The sequence below is a fragment of the Convolutriloba macropyga genome, chromosome 15 (genome assembly GCF_964194025.1).
Source record: "Convolutriloba macropyga chromosome 15, txConMacr16.3, whole genome shotgun sequence".
Classification (NCBI taxonomy): Eukaryota; Metazoa; Xenacoelomorpha; order Acoela; family Convolutidae; genus Convolutriloba; species Convolutriloba macropyga.
Window position 1 is genome coordinate 39,295,934 of NC_134482.1, and position 21,652 is coordinate 39,317,585.

General features: G+C 37.4%; 1 protein-coding gene across 1 annotated transcript in view; it reads left to right on the forward strand.

The window, feature by feature from the left end:
• LOC142354189 (serine/threonine-protein kinase polo-like) overlaps positions 1–21,468 on the forward strand; it is a 55,274-nt gene extending 33,806 nt beyond the window's left edge. The window contains exons 10-14 of the mRNA XM_075406446.1: positions 1,571–1,639; positions 13,437–13,605; positions 14,536–14,659; positions 19,615–19,764; positions 20,968–21,468. Coding sequence (XP_075262561.1) covers positions 1,571–1,639; positions 13,437–13,605; positions 14,536–14,659; positions 19,615–19,764; positions 20,968–21,168 — 713 coding nt within the window. The 3' untranslated portion in view covers positions 21,169–21,468. The remainder of the gene's footprint in view (positions 1–1,570; positions 1,640–13,436; positions 13,606–14,535; positions 14,660–19,614; positions 19,765–20,967) is intronic.
• Positions 21,469–21,652: the final 184 nt, after the last annotated feature.

Sequence of the window (21,652 nt, forward strand, 5' to 3'; positions counted from 1 at the left end):
CACCTACAAATTACAATAAGCACCTGCACAATAACCGGTATAATTATGCAAAACCTCACTAAAGTAACAAAATTTGAGAAAATATAGTTTCTTCTAGCATTGAAAAGCGTGATGAATTTTCAAAAAAAAGCACATGAAGAGAAATCAATTTGTTGGAAACATTTTACAGCAGTGGGACATTTCAGCGCAATATTTTTCATTAAAAACCAATGAAAAGACCATGCATCGAATTAGATTGAATTTTTTCTGGTTCCTGGCAAATATTTTTTTAAATTCAAAACTCGATTGCGACGAAACTTTTTAAATGTCAATAGATTGTCCAGAAATGCTTTTTTGGCCTATATAAAGTCGAGGCTTTCGCCAAAATCGATACAAAATCTTTCATAGACAATTTTGATCAGTCATGGGTTTTTTATGGATAATACTTATCAAGCATGGTAGATCGCAACTATGAATACCATTTTTAAAAACTTCAAAAAACACTTTGAAAAAGTTTTTTAAAATATTTGACCTTACATTATGCAATTAAGCTTAAAATTTTCAGCACAATTTTCTATGTGCAGCGCGACGATTTACCATGTAATTAAACAGTAAAGTCCAATGTATTCATTGACTGTAAGTTTTCTTAACAAGTATGAAATGAACTATCCGAAATTTTTTTCGAGAACACATAATCGTATTACGGGTATGAAAACGTCGAGTTGTTTACAAAAATGCTATTTCTTTTCATGATGTGTTTCACAAAAAAATTAAGAGATTTTTTCAGGTGATAGGTTATCGAAATCTTGTGTTAAGACACCTGAAGATTTACGACGTCTAAAGTTAGAAAAACATTCTTAAGGTGTCCCAGTTTTCATCATAAAAATCATTATTGTCAGTTTAGTCAACTTTGATCAGTCAAAATCAATCAGCTAATTGACTCTTAGTCCCGAAGAACAAACAAAACTGACCAAAAGTTAAAACGAAGGTTTTCAGTATTGTGCAAGTCTTAATACAAGTCTTACAAGCTTGGCAAGTCTTGGCCAGGACTTGGTATAAATTGCTATTTAATTCTCTGGTCAAAATTAACTTTTAAAAAAAAAACGAGTAAAAATTTCGAATTTGAAAAATTTTGTTACGCCACGATTTTGACATTTACTTTTGAACACGCTTTCGGGGTGCTGCAAAATGATGCGGAGTGAATGCCATCCAGTAAATTCGCAACCCGGGGGGTCTATTTGGGCCAGATTGGGCCGATTTGAGGGTAATTCAGCTATTTTTTGCGGCTATTTTGACGTTTTTTAGGACTTTTTTTACTGCCAAGAATTGGATTTAGACTTGAAAGTCTTGACCAAGACATGCACAAGACTGACAAGTGTAAAAAGTGGCATGATCATAGCTCTGAATCAGTACTGATATAAGACTTGCAATTAAACTTGCCCAGTACTAATATTGACTTGCCGTTAGCTCCCCCTACCCCCCCATTATAGTATAATTACCATGATGGGGGTTGCTATAATAGGAAATACTCAAGAAAGTTATTATCAAGATTTATTTCAGTGGAGATTTAAAATGTTCACATTTTGTTCAGACGAATCATTGAATGACGATGGTCGAAAGTTGGTTGAGAAAATTGAACAATGTGTACGCAACTTCAAACGTGAGTACTTTTCTCAAATACATTGAGAGTCATTTTGCATACATATTGAAACCCCCCCCCCCCAAGTACCGCCGTTTAAAAATTAACTGCCGTCGGGATCAGAGCACTTGCTAACTGAACACTTGTAACTTATCGATGAAACAACTTGTCGGCGCCCGTTGAATACAGCGAAATTTAGAAATTCATAAAACTCTGTTATGGCAAACTTTAACTTCTTTGTCACTTTTCTCGCCAATGTTGCTATATAAGGGATGGCGAGAAAAGAGTACGAACTTCGTCTTGTAATCGGCACTGCTGTAATCACAAACAAAGTTGATAAAAGGCAATGTGTCTTCTATAGCCCACTCGAAGTTACTCCACAACAATTTCGGATCGGTTTTGGTTTCATCCACCCTCAGAGGGCTTTCGGATCTGAGCCCACAGTGGGCATATTTTACACACCCCAGACGCACGTGCTAAATATTTGCGCAGCGATGTACTATAGAAAAACAGATAACTTTTAAGTGGGGGCATAAAAAAAGGGGGAGGGGGCAAAACAGTTTTAGATTCACTCCTTCTTAATGCGTCTCGATTCTTGATGGAATATGTGAATTGCAACTTATTATCCCAATATTTATTTGGTTAAAAAAACCATTATCAGTGCAAAACAATCATTAGTTTTTTCAAGCAGTTTTTAGATACACAAAATTCGTTCATTATGGGAAGGCGGTTAGAAAACAGAGCCCTTCTTTCACCTTCAAAGTTTATTGGTTTGGCACACAAAACACATAAGAGAAGGAGGTGCATTTTCTGCTAATACTATTCCAAAATATCAATCAAAGAAACGGGATGAAAAGCAAGTCTTTAAATTGTGTTTTAGTTTTAAGCAACAAAAGTTTGAAGCATATACGATGAATTTATATTTACGAGCAGCAAGAACAAAATTTGTTTTTACATCTGTAGTGTGTTCGTAATTTTTACTTTGCATTTTTGAAACAATTTGCTGCAACCCAATCACTTTAAGGCCTAAAAATTTTTAGACACCAACGCGATTGTTGTTTCAACTCTCCTGGGTTTTTTTGAGGGAAATTTTTTATAACAGCCCCGTATTTTCTTCAAATTATTTTTGATCAATCAAAACTTTTTGCTGGGATAGACAAAACACGATTCACAGAACACCTGAAGAACCTATCGATCCTCGAAGAGACATTTTCTTGCAAGTTTATGGAGAACATCTTTGTTTGCGTGATGAATTGGAAAATACCGACATAAGAATTCATAGAGCCGTTTTACGCTACCAAAAAGTTCAATTCCCTTAACATTTTATAGGCAAGATATCTTCCATTAATCCCCGTTAACCATTTAGTGTCCTACTCGAAACGATTCAGAGTTTAGAATTTAAAAATAAATTCTGTGAGACTCGGCAGCAAAATTTTGTTCTAAAGATTCCAAAAAATCGGCACTACTAAATACCTTCGAAAACAAAAGTAAATCATCTTAAACAAAGCTTGTAGCGATTATAGCAGTACTCTGGTTTGTTTTTGTTTGCGCTTAACTGATTTGTCAATCGATCACTTCAAAATTTTGTCCTCAAAACAGGTTGAATAGGTAACGCCCAGAGGACATTAAGTTTGGTTTACTGTTTGTGAGATTGAAATACCCCATGCTTCAAGCGCTTCAAAAACGGTGTTGGGTTATGGACTTTCGCAAGCGGAATAAAAGGCGTTTTTAACTAAGTAAAAGAATTAATTTCTCAAAAATGAGAGAATAACAAAATGATATTTTACAGAAGAATTTAGAGATTTACAGGAGAGATCTGATTATTAGATCAAGATGGTGATTTGAATTTGGGGATGAAAAAGGACTCAAAAATCAGTTGTATATATACCCATTATCAGTGTGAAAAAGTCAAGATACAAAACTAATCTTAGCACCGTGATTTATAGTGGGGGTCGCAAAGGTTACCCAATATGGTTTGCTTCTGCAAATCAGTCGCAAAGGGAACCATAAATGGAATGCATTTGCACTTTTCTAAGAATTCATTCACACTTCCGGAGATATCATCATCATTTATTACATGCTGGGAAGATTTTACATCACTTAATCTAACTCTAATAATAGTTATCTAGATTCACCAATTTGAACCGAATATTGATTCTCAGCACCATTTCTTGACGATTCATTTATATAATTTCTTTGATCGAAGTCATATTGCTTGTCTTTCTAATCTGGTAAGGCAAACTTTCTTTCTAATTCTCACTAAATTTAAGACTATAGTTTGATCGATATTCTAACACCCCCACTCAGACTTGAGCTGATTGCGTAGAGTCTGCTCCCATCAAAACTGCTCTGAATGTTTCCACTTTCAAAACGGGTAAGGACTTTGTGAAGATGTCCGCTGCCATTTTGTCTGTAGGGACGTAATGAATTGAAATAGTCCCATCCTCAGTCTTGTCACGAATGAAGTGGAACTTTGTCTCGATGTGCTTGCTCCTCTTGTGCATGACTGGGTTTTGGCAAAGTCTGAGACAACTTTGATTGTCCTCTCCAATTGCTATTGGACGTTTCTGTTGGATGCCAAAACCCTCTAGAAGTTGTTTCAGGTAGAGTGCTTCCTGATCTGCTGCTGCCATGCCCTGATACTCTGCTTCTGATGAAGAAAGAGCAACTGTGGCCTGCTTCTTGACACCCCAGCTGTGTGCTGCGCCACGTTCGTTGAGCTTGAAGTAAAAGCCCGTTGTTGATTTTCTGTCGTTCACGTCTCCAGACCAGTCTGCATTACTTTCCCCCACTAAATCATAACTAGCCTCTTTTGTGTAAGTAAGTTTTAAACCTTTTGAGCCTTGAAGATATCGCAGAAGTCGTTTTCCGCACATCCAGTGTTGATTGGTAGGTGCATACATGTGTCTGGACAGAATGTGAACATGACGTCTGGCCTTGTCTGTTTGGCCAGATACAGAAGTGATCCAACCAAGCTTCTGTAGATCCTCTGTTCCACTTCTTCGTCTCCGTTCTGTGCTGTCTGAAGTATCAAATTCAAACCAACTGGAGTTCTTGAGGGTTTGCATTGATCCATTTCAAACAGCTCAAGCATTGTTTCTATGTAGCTTTCATGGTCGACTGTGACTTTGCCCTCTTCTCGTCTGATTTTTAGACCCAGAAACCAGTGTAGTCTCCCTCTGTCTTCTATGTGAAAGGTTGCTTCTAGTGCCTTCTTGACATCAGAGACCATTGTCATACTTCTTGATGCAACTATGATGTCGTCAACCCAGACCAAGATGAAGGTGTGATACTCTGCCTCTGATCTTGCAAACAAGCAGTGATCGTTCCTGCTTCTGGTGAACCCCTGTCTCAGTAGGAAGTTTGCCAGCTCTTTGTACCAGTTGTTAGCAGCCTGTTTCAAACCATAAATTGATTTATTTAGTCGACATACTAACTTTTCCCCATCTGATCCGCGTTTTGCAAACTCCTGTGGCTGTTCCAGATACACTTTTTCCTCGATTGGTGAGTGCAGGAAAGCAGTCTTGACATCAAATTGGTGCATCACATGGCCCTGCTTCGCTGATAGCTGAAGTAGAATCCTGAATGTCTCTGGCTTACAGGTAGGCGCAAAAGTCTCAAAGTAGTCCAGTCCTTCCATTTGTTTGAAGCCTTTCGCCACATAGCGCGCTTTGTATTTGTCCACTTGACCACTGGGTCCCAATTTCACTTTGTAGACCCATTTGCCCGGTATGACGTCCCTGTCTGTGGGTGGTCTCACTAGGTTCCAAGTCTCGTTGTCTTGGAGTGCCTTGACCTCGTTCTTCATTGCCCGATGCCACTGGTCCCAATCGTCACCTTGCTTGGCTTCGTAGACTGTTTTGGGTTCCACATAGTCGCCCTCAGTCACAGCAAGATGGGTCCTGACTTCTCCAAAAAATTGCAGAACATTCCTTGCTCGTGTCCCTCGTCTAGGCTCTGCTCTGTCCGCGTGTTCCAGTGCATCTTCATTGAAACCAACTGTCTCTAACTGTGAGAAGTCTTCTGTGTTACTGTCTTCCAGTGACTCTGAGTCTCTGTAACTCCCTCTTGTTGCAGTAGATCCTTCATCTAGTGCTGTTTCTCCAACATCTGAGGCCTCTGGTCTCAGTGTTTTTTCTTGAGTATTCACGCTCCCTGTGTCATGCCTCTCCTGCTTTATTGCAGTAGATGTGTCCTGTCGATCTCTGTTGTCATCATCTTGATGACCATCATCTGGGTGCCAGATTCCCAGTTCCGACCCATCATCTAGTAAGTCAGCCGTTTCTTTGTTGTCAGGGATTGAGCCCACTTCAGACTCCTTGATGATCACATCTCGAACTGCCATCACCTCGCGTGTGTTGGGTATGTACACCAGGTATCCGTTTTCTCCTTCAGTGTAACCCACAAACTTTCCTTCCAGTGCCTTGGGTTCAAGTTTGCTGACGTCTCTGTCCCTCTTCCTCATGAAGACTGTGCAATCAAAAATAGATAATTTACTAATTGGAAGCTTAGGTTTTATACCTCTCATCAGCTCTGCTGGGCATTTTTCTTCTCCTCGTCTCACAACCAAGTTTCTGATCCTTGCTGCGTGAAGAATTGCTGCTCCCCACATCATCTTGGGAAGTCTTGAGTCAATGAGCAAACAGCTTGCCATCTCCAGCAGTGTCCTGTTGCACCTCTAAGCTAACCCATTCTGTTGTGGCGTCTCTGGTATGGTCTTTTTCTGTAGAATGCCTGCATCTAAGCAGTACGTCTTGAACTGCTCTGAGAGAAACTCCTTCGCATTGTCTTGCCTCAGCTTCTTGGGCGTCCCCACACTGAGAACAAATTTCTTCAGGCTGGCCAGTGCTTCACTCTTTGCCTTAAGCAAGTCCACAAACACAAACTTCGTGTACTGGTCTGCAAACACTATGCAGAACCGGAACCCTGACAGTAACTCTACTCTGAAAGGTCCCATCACGTCTGTGAACACCCTCTCCAGCTTCTCTTCTGCTTGGGTCTCTGCTACTCTTGGTACTGGAGTCTTTGTGATCTTGGCCAATGCACACACATTGCATAAATCATCGAGTTCCCCCACTGTCTCTGGTGCATTCCTGACCACATCCGCTTGATTCAAATGACCCAATCGTCTGTGCCACTTCCTTGCACTGTCAAGTTTCACGCTGTTGGAACTCATCTTGAATTCTAGAACGCTGCAGGGTAAGTAAAACAAATTATTTTCTTGTGTTAGTTTTACCCGAGTTCACTTCTGGAGTTTCATGCAGCTGTTTCCTCTCGCGAAAGTGAAGCTATGTCCCCACTCTGTGCATCTTGAGATTGATAGGAGGTTTGAAGAATAGTCCGGCGCTCACAGAACATTTTTGAGTTCGCATTGGAATTCCCCTTTGTTTGAGGGTATGCTGATCTTCACACAGCCTCTGCCCACCACTCTGGAATCCTCTCCGTTGGGATTTTTGACCACTGATTGAATGGGCACAAAGTCCAGGAACGCATCGATGTTTGTCACTATGTGATCTGTACAACCACTGTCCACTAGCATGCCTGCTGTCTTCCACTGGGCAAGAGCTGCCCAGCATTCCTCGTCTGGTGTAGCCAATGTTGGACCCATTGCCACTGACTCATGTTTGCCTCCATTTCTTTGTCTCTTGCATGCCCTGTCTAGGTGACCTTTCTCACCACACTTGATGCATTGTGCTGTCTCCTTCTTCCTGCAGTCCTTGGCAAAGTGTCCAGGGATCCCACACACAAAGCAGTTTCCTTTCTTGGATCCCTTCTTGAAGTCACGCTTCACTGCCAGTGCCACTGAACCACTTTGTCCCTTGTGTCTCTGCACCGTGCTCTCATGAAAGTTCTGCAGCCTTTTCCTCATTTCTGTGAAGTTCGTTGCCGGGTTGAAGCTTTCCTCTATAACAAAACTTTCATGCCTCATTGGCAGACCAGTGAGGACCAAGGCGTTGAAGAGGGTCTCTGAGACTGCTTCCCCTGCTTCTTGTAGCCTTGTGAGCAACTCCTGTCCTCTGATGAAGAAACTGTCCAAATCCTCAGAATCCTCGAGCTGCAGTCGAGCAAGCTGTGCCACTAAAGTCACCACTGTCGGCGTCTCCACACTCTGAAATCTCTCTTGCAAAAGCTTCCAAGCCTTTGCTCCATCTCCATTGCCGTCATCTCCTACACAGTCATGTCTCATCAGCATGAGGGTTGTTGCATCTAGAGTCAGTGCCAAATGGCACCACACATTGTTCCGTTTCTCTTTGACTTCCTTCTCATATGCATCCTTCAGCACCTTGTGGTTCTTCTTCTCATCATTGGTTGCCCCATTGGCAAGTGGCGCAGGCTCATTGGGTTGCTCCACTGTCCCCAGTAGTGATTTGTAGAGTCCCTTCGTCTGCATCACCGCCACAAATCTTGTGCTCCAGATTGGAAAGTCCTGTGCCTTTCCTGTGTAGGTCAGCAGCTTCACTGTCTGTTGATCCATTGAAGTTTGAGCAGGCAAAACAGTTGTGAAAAGAAATGGTACTAAGCAGAAAAGGATTATGACTGTCAACAACCAATTGGTTTTGTTTCGGAAATCAATTTTACGACTTAGAAAATTGCTGGGCCCATAACCTGTTGGGTTATGGACTTTCGCAAGCGGAATAAAAGGCGTTTTTAACTAAGTAAAGGAATTAATTTCTCAAAAATGAGAGAATAACAAAATGATATTTTACAGAAGAATTTAGAGATTTACAGGAGAGATCTGATTATTAGATCAAGATGGTGATTTGAATTTGGGGATGAAAAAGGACTCAAAAATCAGTTGTATATATACCCATTATCAGTGTGAAAAAGTCAAGATACAAAACTAATCTTAGCACCGTGATTTATAGTGGGGGTCGCAAAGGTTACCCAATATGGTTTGCTTCTGCGAATCAGTCGCAAAGGGAACCATAAATGGAATGCATTTGCACTTTTCTAAGAATTCATTCACACTTCCGGAGATATCATCATCATTTATTACATGCTGGGAAGATTTTACATCACTTAATCTAACTCTAATAATAGTTATCTAGATTCACCAATTTGAACCGAGTATTGATTCTCAGCACCATTTCTTGACGATTCATTTTTATAATTTCTTTGATCGAAGTCATTTTGCTTGTCTTTCTAATCTGGTAAGTCAAAATTTCTTTCTAATTCTCACTAAGTTTAAGACTACAGTTTGATCGATATTCTAACAAACGGCACTCTTTCGACTTCTTCACGCTTAAGTACCCTAAGAAATAAATTAAACTCTATCTTTTCCTACAGTTTTTGGATCAAATGTGCTGCTCTTAAACAAGAAAACACTCTTAAAAAACAACTATTGTAACAAACGAGAGATATATTAAACAAAAGAGAGTTAAGCAATTTTACACAAAAACCAGAGAATAATTTGTTTTAAAAATTTTTCAGATCGTTTTCAGTTCTACCCTCAGAACACATTATATATCTCTCTAAATAAATTGCAATTAAGATCAGCATGGAAAAAGATAGTTATCTAGAGATCATGCCAATGTTAAACTTGAAGAGAAATGATTTTACACATCTATCTTGTTGACTTAAAATGATATGCTCCACTATAAATATTTTCCCAAAATTGTCACAATACTTATTAAGGCTATAAAACTGCAATGGATGAAAATATTTACAAAAAAAGCATTTTTTTTATTTAAATCAGAAAAAACAATAATACAGCTTTTTTACTTCAAAAGGAGGGTTTTCTGTTTTTCAGTTATGACTTCCATCATTTTTACTACAAAATTTTTATTCTGCCTTTCTACATCCTCGAAGTGTATAATAGTCCAATGATTGCTACCACAGTTACCAATCCTTGGTTTTACAATAACTTTTTCAGTTCTAATTGAAACCGACTGTTGAAAATTCTCTGTCCTCTAATTAGATCATTCAAATATCCATACTATTCAATACATTGCAATGAGCGGTTTAAATAAAACAAATGAGTAAAATAACGGAAGGAAGCGTTTTAAATACAAATTGTGTTAACATGATTTCCAAAAGTTAGATATAAAAAGAAGTTATATAAAAACAAAAAACCGTCTAGATTTTCCTAAAAACAAGTTGTTTCATGGTCGTGAAAACTATGAGATTTCGAAGAAAAATTAAATAGATCTAAAATGACTCGGTAGATTGCCAAGATGCCTGACCGTAATGAGACTTAGTGATAGACCTATTAAAAGCAGCACAAAGTCGAAAAATCTATTACATTTGAAATGATCTATGAACTCAAATATGCCTAGATAGATAACCGCAAAAAAACTAAAAGGAGCCCTTCAAAAATATTTTTTTTTGAAATTAAGTAGTGTCAGAGCTCTCGAAATGGAGACAAAGTGACAGAAAAAAGAAAGAAGTATGAACTTGAAAAAACAAGTACTGCCAAAGTTGTTAAGAGCATGCATTTTTTTCATCAATCAATTATCTGAAGAATGCATCACCAGAAGGCAAATTAAACGTATCAAAAATTAGACTAAATAACTATGAACAAAATTTTAGAGCCAAAATAATTAGTTGTTTTTTGAGGCGTTGGAAAAATAGCAAATATGTATTATTTGAGCACAAGAATCAATTTTGAAGCATGGACGAGAGAAGTTGCAAAAACAGAAGTCATTTTGACGCCGAACGTAAAAAAAATTCGCTCTCATAAACCAAAAATTTGTTTTCAACACCGATTTCTGATTTAAAAAGCAGTTTGAAGAATCACGCCTCAAAACTAATATTTATTGTTTCTCTTAATACTACTAAGTGATAATAATCACTACTCAATTTGACTTCTAATTAGCAAAAATGTCGGAAAATGTGCCAATAGATCTTATAAAAACAAAGCCCGAGTACTCCAGAACCGACTTTAAGCAGAAATTTAATTTGGCGAAACACTCACTGAATGAACGAAGCCTGTTTAACATTTCAGAAACTTTTTTGAAGCATCATTAAAGGAAATATAGTATGAGAAACGCCAAATTGACATCAGGAAAAAAATCTGAAAAATTTATTTTACAAGTTGCGACTCCGAAACAACAACTTTCAAATTAGCTGGCAATATCCATTCCCTATTTGTTCCAACTAATCAACAAAATCAAAAAATGGATGGCAGAGAAGACCGAGGAAAGGGAAAGGTGAACGAAAAAATTTTCATTAAAAAAATGTAAAATGCTTCCTCGCTACAACGAGACTGGAAAAACCTTTAAGATGCTCTGCTGCTTGATCAGTTAACAGCACAAGGCCAGTCAAAAACCGCTAAACGTTATTTAAAAAGATATTGGAAACGAAAGAGCGCATCAAAATTACACATTTTTACACTTTTTTCAGGCAAGTTATGCTGTATAACATTCAATTGTCAACTGTTAGTAGCAATATTTCCTAGTTCCAATATAATAGTTCTTGATTGAACACTGAGTAAACAAAAGTGATACCAAACAGCTTTAATTCTGAAAAAAACGCAAGACTTCATAGAAAAGGCCAAATTTCTAAGACACTCATCATTTTTATTACAAAAAATAATAACAAAAAATACAAAAACATCATGAGCAACTATGTTCAACCACAAAAACCCCATGGATGCCAAAAAATGATGAAGTTTTTTGAAACTGCTATGAATGCGTTCAAGAGGGCAAAATAGCAAAATTGCATATCACAGTTTAACATTTTCGTCCACAGCTCAAAATTACAAAATTGAAAAACTATCTGTAGCAAACTATCATTAGCTTAGATAATTTTTTTTAAAAAAAAATGGTTAAAAAGCTAGAGTTAAGAGTAAAAATTTATTTGAAAAAACCGCACGTTATCAGAAGTATTGCTCTCTGAGCAGAAAATTTATCAATGCCCGCTTTTCTGATAATGAAAGACTAACGCTTGACTTTTGTTCAGCACTTTCTGACTTTTGTTCAGATTAACTTGAATACTTTTCACGCGCCCCAAAACACATCCTCTAACAAAGAAAGTCATCGCATCCTCTATTTAAAAAATAGGCAATCATTTTTCCTCTTCAAGTAGCGAAAAAAGAGAGCACACCATTACAACTGAAATTCTTTGAATTGCAATCAAAACACCTCCAATTTATTGAACTGTTAAAAACATAGTAACTTGATTTAGCCAGCGCATTGATTAAGAAGAATATTTATATAGATTGCTTTTTGCTTTAAGGATTAAGGTTAATAGCGTTCATCTTGGAAACTGACTTCTTTCTATTTATGTGATCTAAGTTACACTCAAAAACCAAGTCAAAACATTTTATGTTACTTTGGAAAAATGTGTTTTTAAATTATGGGATCTTTCCCGTTTGCCCCCCCCCCAGCTTAATGGGCGCATATTATTTGCACCCCCAGACCCACGTGTCATGTTTTTACATGATGGTTTGTTGAGTAATGGCATGGTTTGTTCTGTAACTGGGGGGTGCATAACGTATTGGGGGGCACAAACGGAAAAGATCCAAATTTTGTTATTGTATTCAAATCCAAAGGACTCGTCACTTATTTTATAAAGACATGTCAATGGTGTTTTACATTGATGATTTTTCTGCCGCGGACACTTGTAATTGTGCCTTCAATTTTTAATAATGAGTCTAATGCACTTGCTTTGTCGGAAGGCATTGGTGGGTTGCGTTTCACTTCACGTACTTTCTTGTAACCTATTGATTTTCAAAAAGTTTAGGCCGTGTTTGTTTTCCAAGGAAGCTTAGCGTGAAAATAGTTATAGAACTTGACTATTCTTTACCATTACTTTGATTTGAAATTATTATTCAAAACCTTCAGCATGCTTACAAAAAAAGTGCAATGAAACTGCAGACTAAATTAAAGCATTTTTTCATGTTTTACTGTTGGCATTGCAACGTAAGTCAGCGAGGTCAATCAACAGCGGATGCTTTAGACAACCTGCTAGCCAAATTGGCTAGTCTGACTTCATATGTGAATACGCAAGACATTTTAAATGTGAAAACGAGCATTATTTAGTATACCCAGGTTGAGGTGCCTGACGGAAACCGGTATGTCCAGACCGTCTCATACGGAAAATGTCCATATCCAGATCATTCCAGACGGTAAGATCTTATGATCAGACTTTCCTGTGTTCATTTCGTATGTAAATCCTCAAATTCTTCAACTGGTCGGTAATGTTTTGATAAATTAAACGGAAATGCGTTGCATAAGACTTTCTAGCTAAATATCATATTCTCTGGGCTCTGAGGCATGAAGTTTTGTTCAACTTCAGCTACAATTTATAACACGGGAAATGAAAGTTTTAAACCCAACGCAAAAAAACTGAGTGCAGTTACTTTAGCATTCGACTTTTTGCTTTTTTTGTTGGACTTAAGTGAGTTTCGGCTTTCGGTATTGAAGGCTGCCACTTGAGTTGTTACTCTGGAGTATGAGTGCTATAATTCATGGGATAGATATTAGTTTTTTCATAAGGTTGAAAAAAATTAGCGCGTTTATGTCCAGACTTACATGCGTTCATGTCTAAACTTTCGTGCATTCACCTCCAGACTTTTGTGCGTTCATGTCCTGACTTTCGTGCGTTCATTTCAAGACTTTCTTGCGTTCATATCCTCACTTTCGTGTGTTTTTCGATGTTTCCAGACTATGTAATTTTGAACGCTTGACGCCACCCTCGTTCGTTTATCTACGATCTGGACATACTTGCTACTGTCTGCGATCTCAACCTGGGTATACAAGGAGGAAAATGAACAAATCAAGGAGGGCTAATGTGATCGCTATACAAAAGGTCCATTTCTTCCTTCTCTTGAATGAAATATTTCATATTTAATCAATGGTAGTTTTCATCGTTTTAGCAACAAGTAGTTTGAGGCATATAGCAAAAGCGAATGTGGCTCTGATTTGGGCAATTAAGTGGGTCGACTACTCAGACACTAATCAGGGTTTTGGCTACCAGTTGTCGGACGGGTCTTACGGTGTCCTCTTCAAAAACGAGACCAAAATGATGCTACTACCCGACGGAGAGTCAGTTGAAGATAATTTCTACTTTCCCACTTGTCGTCCTATCGAAGACACCTGATAACCCGGGCCGGGGTGTCCACCCGTATTCCAGCGTTATTAAGCGAGAATATGGGTGTAAAGCAATTTACACTCTTAAATAGCAGGGAAAAGATTAAGAGAGTAAAATTTTTTAAAAAATATTACACTTTTGTGTACACTCTTTACACTCTTTTGTCCACTCTTAATACACTTTTAAATATACACTATAATTACAGTCTTTTTTCCACCCATGGGTATTATTTACACTCTTTACACTCTATTCCCCGTTATTTTTGGGTAAAATCTTTGGCCCGGGTAGATTAAGAGTGTAGATTAAAAAAAATATTACACTTTTGTGTACACTCTTTACACTCTTTTGTCCACTCTTAATACACTTTTAAATATACACTATAATTACAGTCTTTTTTCCACCCATGGGTATTACACTCTGAAGCCTGCGTGAGTGTTCTTAGTTCGTTCAAAGCAAAAAATTATCTATTTTTTGGTAAATTCCTCGGCCCGGGAAATGATAACAATTAGAACAACAGCCATAGAAATCAAAATGGTGGTCAGTAAATTTTGGCAATAAACGTAATGGGTTTAATAGTATTAAAGGTGAGGCGGGGGGGGGGGGGGTGCAACGTAGATGGAAGGAAAATGGCCCAGTTTTTCAAAAAAAAATTTAAAAATTTGAGGTATGAGAGAGCAAATAGGAAAATTATTAAAAGCGACCAAAATGTGCTTTTAACAAAGTTATATCAGGTCATATTCTATATTAGAAACACCTTTATTCAATCTAGTCACTCGTCGCTTTCTGTATAGCCTATATAATATAATGAGAGAAGATCAAAATGATCTTCCGAAAGAATTATTTATGTTCAAAGCAAGCACCCGAAAAAAATGTTTTTTAAACAGGACGATTTTCTTCCTGACGAAAAGAGATGACAGTAAAGCAACGGATCGGTTTAACATGGAGCTGAAAAAAGCGAGGGGTAGATTGGAGGTGTTCGTTCAGTACATGACCAGCAATTTAATCGGGGTAAGCTCATCAAACTATTTTTGGATTAATAATAATGTTTCAATTTGTCTTCTAATATATTCAGAATTTCAGGCTTTCGATTATAAATAATTCTTGAACATCAGCTGCCATGACTGTCATTCTTTTCAAAATTTTATTCCGTTAACTTTATTCTTCAAATTTTCAGGCTTTTTTAAATTATGAAGTCCTTACAAATTACTGCAGCCAGTTATATATAATCCTCATTTTGAGATCACGCTTTTAGAATATGGCCTTCCTCGTAGTAAATTTCTCCTCATTTTTTAACTCCCGGTTAAAAATTATTAGAATACTTACTTTTGGAAAACTTCACTATTTTTCCCTCTTTTTATCAGTACTGTTGCAGTTCTGCAAAGCGAGAGTCCCTCTATTGAATAAAAGATTTCAATTTTTTGAATTATGAATCAGAAAAACAATATTAGTCAGATATGAGCTGATTTTCTACAGAAAACACAATAATAAAGGTAAAAACGACACCCCTAAAACTCGATAATCCTCAGGGGAATTGGCAATTTGTAATATTAACCAACCTAGACTATCCCTGGAAGAAATATGGTATGAAAAGACCTATTAATTCCACGTAGAGGGATAAATATAGAATTAAATTACACGGTCGAGGACCCTAGTTGAAGTCGAGGCTAATTCATTTCCAGCCAAATTTTTTCATATACAAAAATGAGTAGAAAAAGTTCTGCCAACATCTGTATTTGATCTCATGACCCTCTCCAACCTCACTCAATGCCTAACCAATTGCGCTACATGTCCTTAAATTTGAAGGAAACTAAAAACAAAATATTACCACGGTTGCGGAGCTAATTCGAGGACATTGTTTTGTCAAACAAACCCCAGGACAACATTTTTGTCCAGCCAAGTTCTAGGACACGTTTTATTTTTAGGCAAAATACGAGGATGGTCGGTTTATTTAGTTGCAGCCAAAGTCGAGGACAATACTTAAAGTCCAGACAATTTCTTTTCAAACCAAAAATGGATCAAGGACAGTTTTTCATGTCCTATATCTGTCAAGTACGATATTTCAATAATTCCAGCTCTAGCCTATGGTAAATTCCAAGAGAGATTTCAGGCGCAACAATTGCCGTTTTTAAGTTTTTAGGTTATTTTTAGTCTCGATTTTTGTTTTATTTGTTCGGACCGATTAATCGCCTTATAAATTTCAGCACAGTATAAGCTTCTTTAGCGCCTTCTGCCACTAGGCAGTTGATTTTTTGTGCGTGACGTCAAGTTTACTAAATTTGGTGTAAGGTATCTGAACTTGCAAATATCTTATACCAAACATAATAAAATGACGTCACGCACATTAAGTCAACTGACTAGCGGTAGAAGGCGGTAAAGAAGCTTGTACTTTCAGAATAACAGACGTGTGATCAATTTTTGAATTTTCAGTGAAGTAATTGAATTAAACTGAAAATGAGATTGAATATAAGTTAACCGGTTGGATAAAAATCATCCGATTATTCGGCTACATTCTTTTGCATGGCATTACTTTTCGAAATTTATTTCGAAACTAAGGAATGACTTTGTAATCAAAATCTCAAAATTGATTACTTTTTGCTATTACCCTTGGTGGTCTTTTTTAACAATGTAGGGGTCTCAACAGTGTTTTTCGTGGCCATCGTTGTGTAACATGCTGGCTATGTTTCGATGTGGAGGGCTAACCATGCTTTATAGGGTGGTTTCATGCCAGAATTCATATCGCTGTTGAGGCAAAATCAAATCAATGCTTAATTATTAATTCAAAAGTAACCACATTAGATGAAGTAATCAACCAATGAATTCAAAATAATGATGCAAAGCCGAATTAAACTTTGTATAATGTTTTAAGAACCCTTAGGTTCCTTAGAAATTATGAAAACTGATACAATACACAAAAAATTTTTGGGTAAAATCAGATTTTGATTAATCATTACTTAAAGAACTTTTTACTCTAATGATTCTTTCTGAGGTCCCCACAACTACAGCACGCAGTTTATGGAAAAGAGCACAGTATATCAATTACATAATAGAAACTAGAAAGGGGTAAAATTCCTTCCTCTGATTAGGTTCTTTTTCAACTAAGTTGATGGAAACAGTCAACAAGTTTGTGGTGTTTGGATTTATGTGTCCGACAATTTGAAGAGAGTTAATCATGTTTAATAGCCTTTGAACGAAGTTCATAGCAATTATTGTAAACGTCTTGACCATTTTGCGCTTTTCTTCTAGAACTTTCTTTGACTTCTCAAAGGACGTTTTCACATTTTCATTCCTCATTTTGAAGTGATCTCTATTGCCGTCATTCCGAAGTCAAGCTTGATAATAATATAAAGTCGGCTGCAGCATGGCAACAAAACTGGGAATGATAGCCGAGTGGGCAGTGCATCTGGTAATTGATCGGGAGGGCAGTGGTTTGACTCCGGGCGGGGTTAAATATTTTTCCACCCGCCTGTTGTTCGAGAGCAATTCCTCTGGCATTAGTCGGTTTTTGTTTTATAATAGTAGAACGTATGCAAAAACTCTGCAAATTGAATGAAGGCTTTATTTCTTTATAGCAACCATAAGTATGCAAATGAGACGTGGAATGGGATTTGATATGGATCCTTTTTAACAAAGGGGCAATTCATTGCTCTGAAGATGAAGCGGTTAAGTCTGCAATTAAGCGAGTAGCATGCCAGAAAGCATTAAAGACAAAAAAACAGGCTTGCAACTCAAAAATTATATCTATGATCAAAAACATATGCGCTCATCAGGTGCACCAAACCACCTCTGATATGGTTGGTGACAAAAGTGGCATCCTATCCACTTGAAAACACCTGTATTCTTTTGTAAACGCCTAATGAAAAAAGTTTCAATCAATTATTGATTTTATTTAGTCATTCATTGCAAATAAGCCATAATGCCAGTTAGTTTGATTTTAGAAATGTGTATTCTTGCCGTGAGAAGGCTTCTAGCTGAGATTTGTTGGCTAGCGCACGAAATTCTATAAAAAATGTGAAGTTCAACAAAGAATAGTGAGTTCTTCTATCAACTAAGCTTAGACTGCTGTCCCCGGTGATCGATTGCAGTTGCACATAAAAAATATTCGGCGTAAGCAATAAATAAATTCAAATAAATAATTGTTTCATGTAAAGTATGTGACGGGAGTAAATAATTATCAAAACAACAACGTATGTGTAGAATCTCTATATCAAATAATTGTGTTTAATGGATATCTCAAAGTATCTGATTGAGATGCAGAGAAATATCGAAAGCGTTCAAATATTATTTTATTATTCGAAAATAAAAATTAACTTACAGCAATTGTATAAATCCCGATACCACTGAGTCCTCTCAATTTAATATAAATTAAAAGTCGACATTTTTTTGCTCCTCCTCTTTTATTATAACACACTCTGTAGCTAGGCAACTTGAATTAACGTCTCAACTTTTCTCTCAAACAATCACAATGCTAATTGAGGAACCGCTGTTTTTTTCGATTTGTGGCTGATGATACTCAAATTTATCGGTATTTGTCACTGTGAGTTAACGTGTCGTTTCAATTACAATATTTCCTACTAACTTGTATTTGCAATAGTGGGCGCAAAAGGCAGATCGCGATTTGCAGCATATCTTGTGTAAAGGTATGAAAATTTGAGGCCATTTGAAGGTAAGTAAGTAAGTACGTTTTTTAAATTTTGCTGAGTGCGGAGTTTTTTCCCCAACCCACTGTTTTCTACGATCTGGATAGCAATTCAGTTAGGTGAGATGCGGTATTTAGTGTACTATAAGTGTCTATTGGCTCAAACGATTACGCGTATTTCATTTTGTTTGGTCAGCCAATAAACATTTTGAGTGTTCTTTTACTCAGTTTCATTGCCTATCTCTTACTAGTAACAATTTTTTTCAAAACCATTTTTCCAAATACATGAACTCTGACAAGTTTCATTTTATCAGTTTTTTGTTTACACCAAAGGCTAATAAGTTTTGGCAATTGCTGCTGATCTACAAATTTTTCTTTGCTTTGAACTAATTTTTTTTACTGAAGAACCCAAAAACCATTTACATAAAAAGACATCTTTTTTTCTGAAAAATATACATTATTCCAAAGATTATTGCTACTTCAATGTTTAAAAGTGTTAGTCGGCGTACCCTCAAGTCAGTCTGGCACTCCCAATACGCAACTCAAGCCTGTCTGATCAGAGCCGATTTTGATCTGGATGGTCTGAATAGAGCTGGCTTGGGTCGCGCACCCCATCCTTGGTTGGCTTTCAAACACTTCCATTTTCAATCAAGTTTTCAATCAAGCACGGCCACCGATTAAGTTCTGAGCGTAACAAATTACAGGTAAAACTTGCAGCGTCTGTTTCCACCCGGTTCCCTAACGGTACCCGGTACCCGGCAACGTGGATTTTTGCTCGAAATTTCAAAGCTGATTTTTTTTGTTGAAAATGTAAATTCATTTTATTTCATCAAAACTTGATAAAAGTAAAAGCAATTGCAACTGTTTAAAGACCACTTGAAATCATAATTAAACTTTTTACTATTATTATGATCATTATGATAGCCGAGAGGTAAGGTGTGTGATTCACATGCCAATGATTGAGAATTCAATCCCCTGCCTCCGTGAAGCTGTCTGTGTAAGGATGAGCTCTTACTTACCAATAGCTTCAGGTCGACCATAGCCTGACCAATGTTGGCTGCAATGATGGTACCACGTGAAAGTTTCAGACGCAAAAAAAAGTGGCCAAAGTCACCAAGAAAAGAGCAATGCTGCTCATCAAAAGAACAGTCTGAAATGTGGGGAATAATAAGAAAAAGGGCAGCTGAGAACAGGCTACTGTAGGCCTAATGCTGTTCCGCTGCAGGATTACGCTGGAACCAAAATTATTATTATTGAACTAAATTTCTGCAAACAATTTTAATTTTAAAAACAAAACTTCACAAAAATATTTTTTTTTCACTTCTAGTTCAACATTGACAACATTAGAGATCAATTCCCAACGAGGACTATAAAAGACCAGCCATTCCCAATCACGTGGACGAGGGGATGGGATGAGTTCCAGGAACAGGACAGGGATTATCTCATCATAATCGTAATCAGACCTGCCATCTACCAGGTACACCTTAAGACAAGGAACCCCTACCCCCCCCCCTCCCCTAGTCGACTACCAATAACTGATATTTGCAACCTCTTAGCTTTATATTCTTGAATTGTAGCATGTTCACGGAACGTTATAAGAATTCTCAAAGCAGTCTTGACCAGAAAGGTTTCTTAGTTTTTCCCCACTCAGTTTTATGAAATCGAAGAATTAATTTACGTGTGTCATCTTACTATAACTACATAATATGACATTGATTTTGAAGTTCAACGTCATATCCTCAGAATATGACTATTGACAAGCTGAAAATTTTCCAGTTCTGATATGTGGCCAAAATAATTTCATAGATATAGTCTCATCACGCTTTACTCTACCGCCATTGTCCGGTTCGGGACTAATTCGTGCAATTATATTACCGGCGTTTTCGGTCTTTCCCATTACAGCCAACCCAAACCCCCCCCCCCCCAGGTTGCCCATACTTGGAAAACTTGGTACGACCGTAGTACGGCACCGTATAAGTCTTGAATGAAAACCGTACTAAGATCTTGTAAAGTTGACTACGGTCCGTAATACGGCCGTAATAAGTTTTCTAAGTTACCGTATTAAGGCCGTATCAAGATCAACAAGGTGCCGTACTAAGGCCGTACCAAGATTAATAAGGTTTTTTAAGGTCAAATAATAGCTGGAAAATTGTCGGAAAAGGCTCCAGTGAAGTTGAAAAACCGACTTTTTGAGGCTTTTCCAGTATGTTCTGGGTGTGTTTCCCTCCTCCTTTCTCATCCGGGCTGGGGACCGGCTACGGCGGAGTTACAAACTAAAGCTATAGGAGAATTGAGCAGAGCACTAGATAAAAAAAAACTAGGCCCGAAAAGCTCTCTCCAAAACAAACATTAAACAGACAAAAATAATATCTGGAATATTGAATATATGCCCCCCCTCCCCTCCCCAGCTTTGTTATTGGTCATATAAGGGGGGCTGTAATTTCGTGAGGGGGAGGATAATGGGGAACTTTTTTGCAGCAAGCAAGACCTAATATCTAAACTTAGACTTTCGGATCTATTTTATCAAGGCCAAAGAATGATTTCAAAAAGTGTAATTTTTAACGTGAGCCCGTTCTCTAATTAATACATGTTTTTTCATCTCTTTTTGCTTAACAAGAATTTAACTTTTTTGTTTAAGGCAAAATAGAATCATGATGTCTTTTTATGTCATTTTGTTCAGATCAATTTTGAAGACCATTCAAAAGTAATAATCGACTACAACGATGGCAAGCCGATGATAATGTACCAAAAAGACGGATCAATTGCCCTCTTAACAGAACTAGAAACCCTAGGGCAAATGGGCTATACGGAAGACTTACACAATAAGTTAAAAATAGCCGTGAACAATTTCAAAAAGATCACAACTCCGCCCCCGATTTGAAGTTCGAACCTAGATAGGGTTTCCGCCAAGACCAAGATTTGTAGAGGGCTTTTGTTTATTATGGCGTTTGACAAGGCTTGAACAAATACGAGAAAACGGTTTTTGACCTTTGAAGATATATAAGAAGAATTTTTGTGTAATAATTGCAAATGTCCGACCCAGAATTTGCCAGCAAATGTCAGCAAGCATTTATGAGCCTACCAAACTATTCAAGCCTGAAGAGTCCGCCACCTGGCTGAGTATCGAAAAGTTGAACCAAGAAAACCACGCAACTAAGTTTAAGTAAATTTAAAATAAGAAACATAGTTAAAAATTAGTTAAAGTTAGAAAACAATGGAGATTTGAACAGCATAAATAAATATAAGCCAAGATAAAAACAAAAGAAAACTGCTCAGGTGATGTGCTTTTAAGATATATCAAAAGTTATGGCGATTCAAGTCAATTCAAATATTCAATTCAAGTCGAAATTATGGAAAAAAAATTG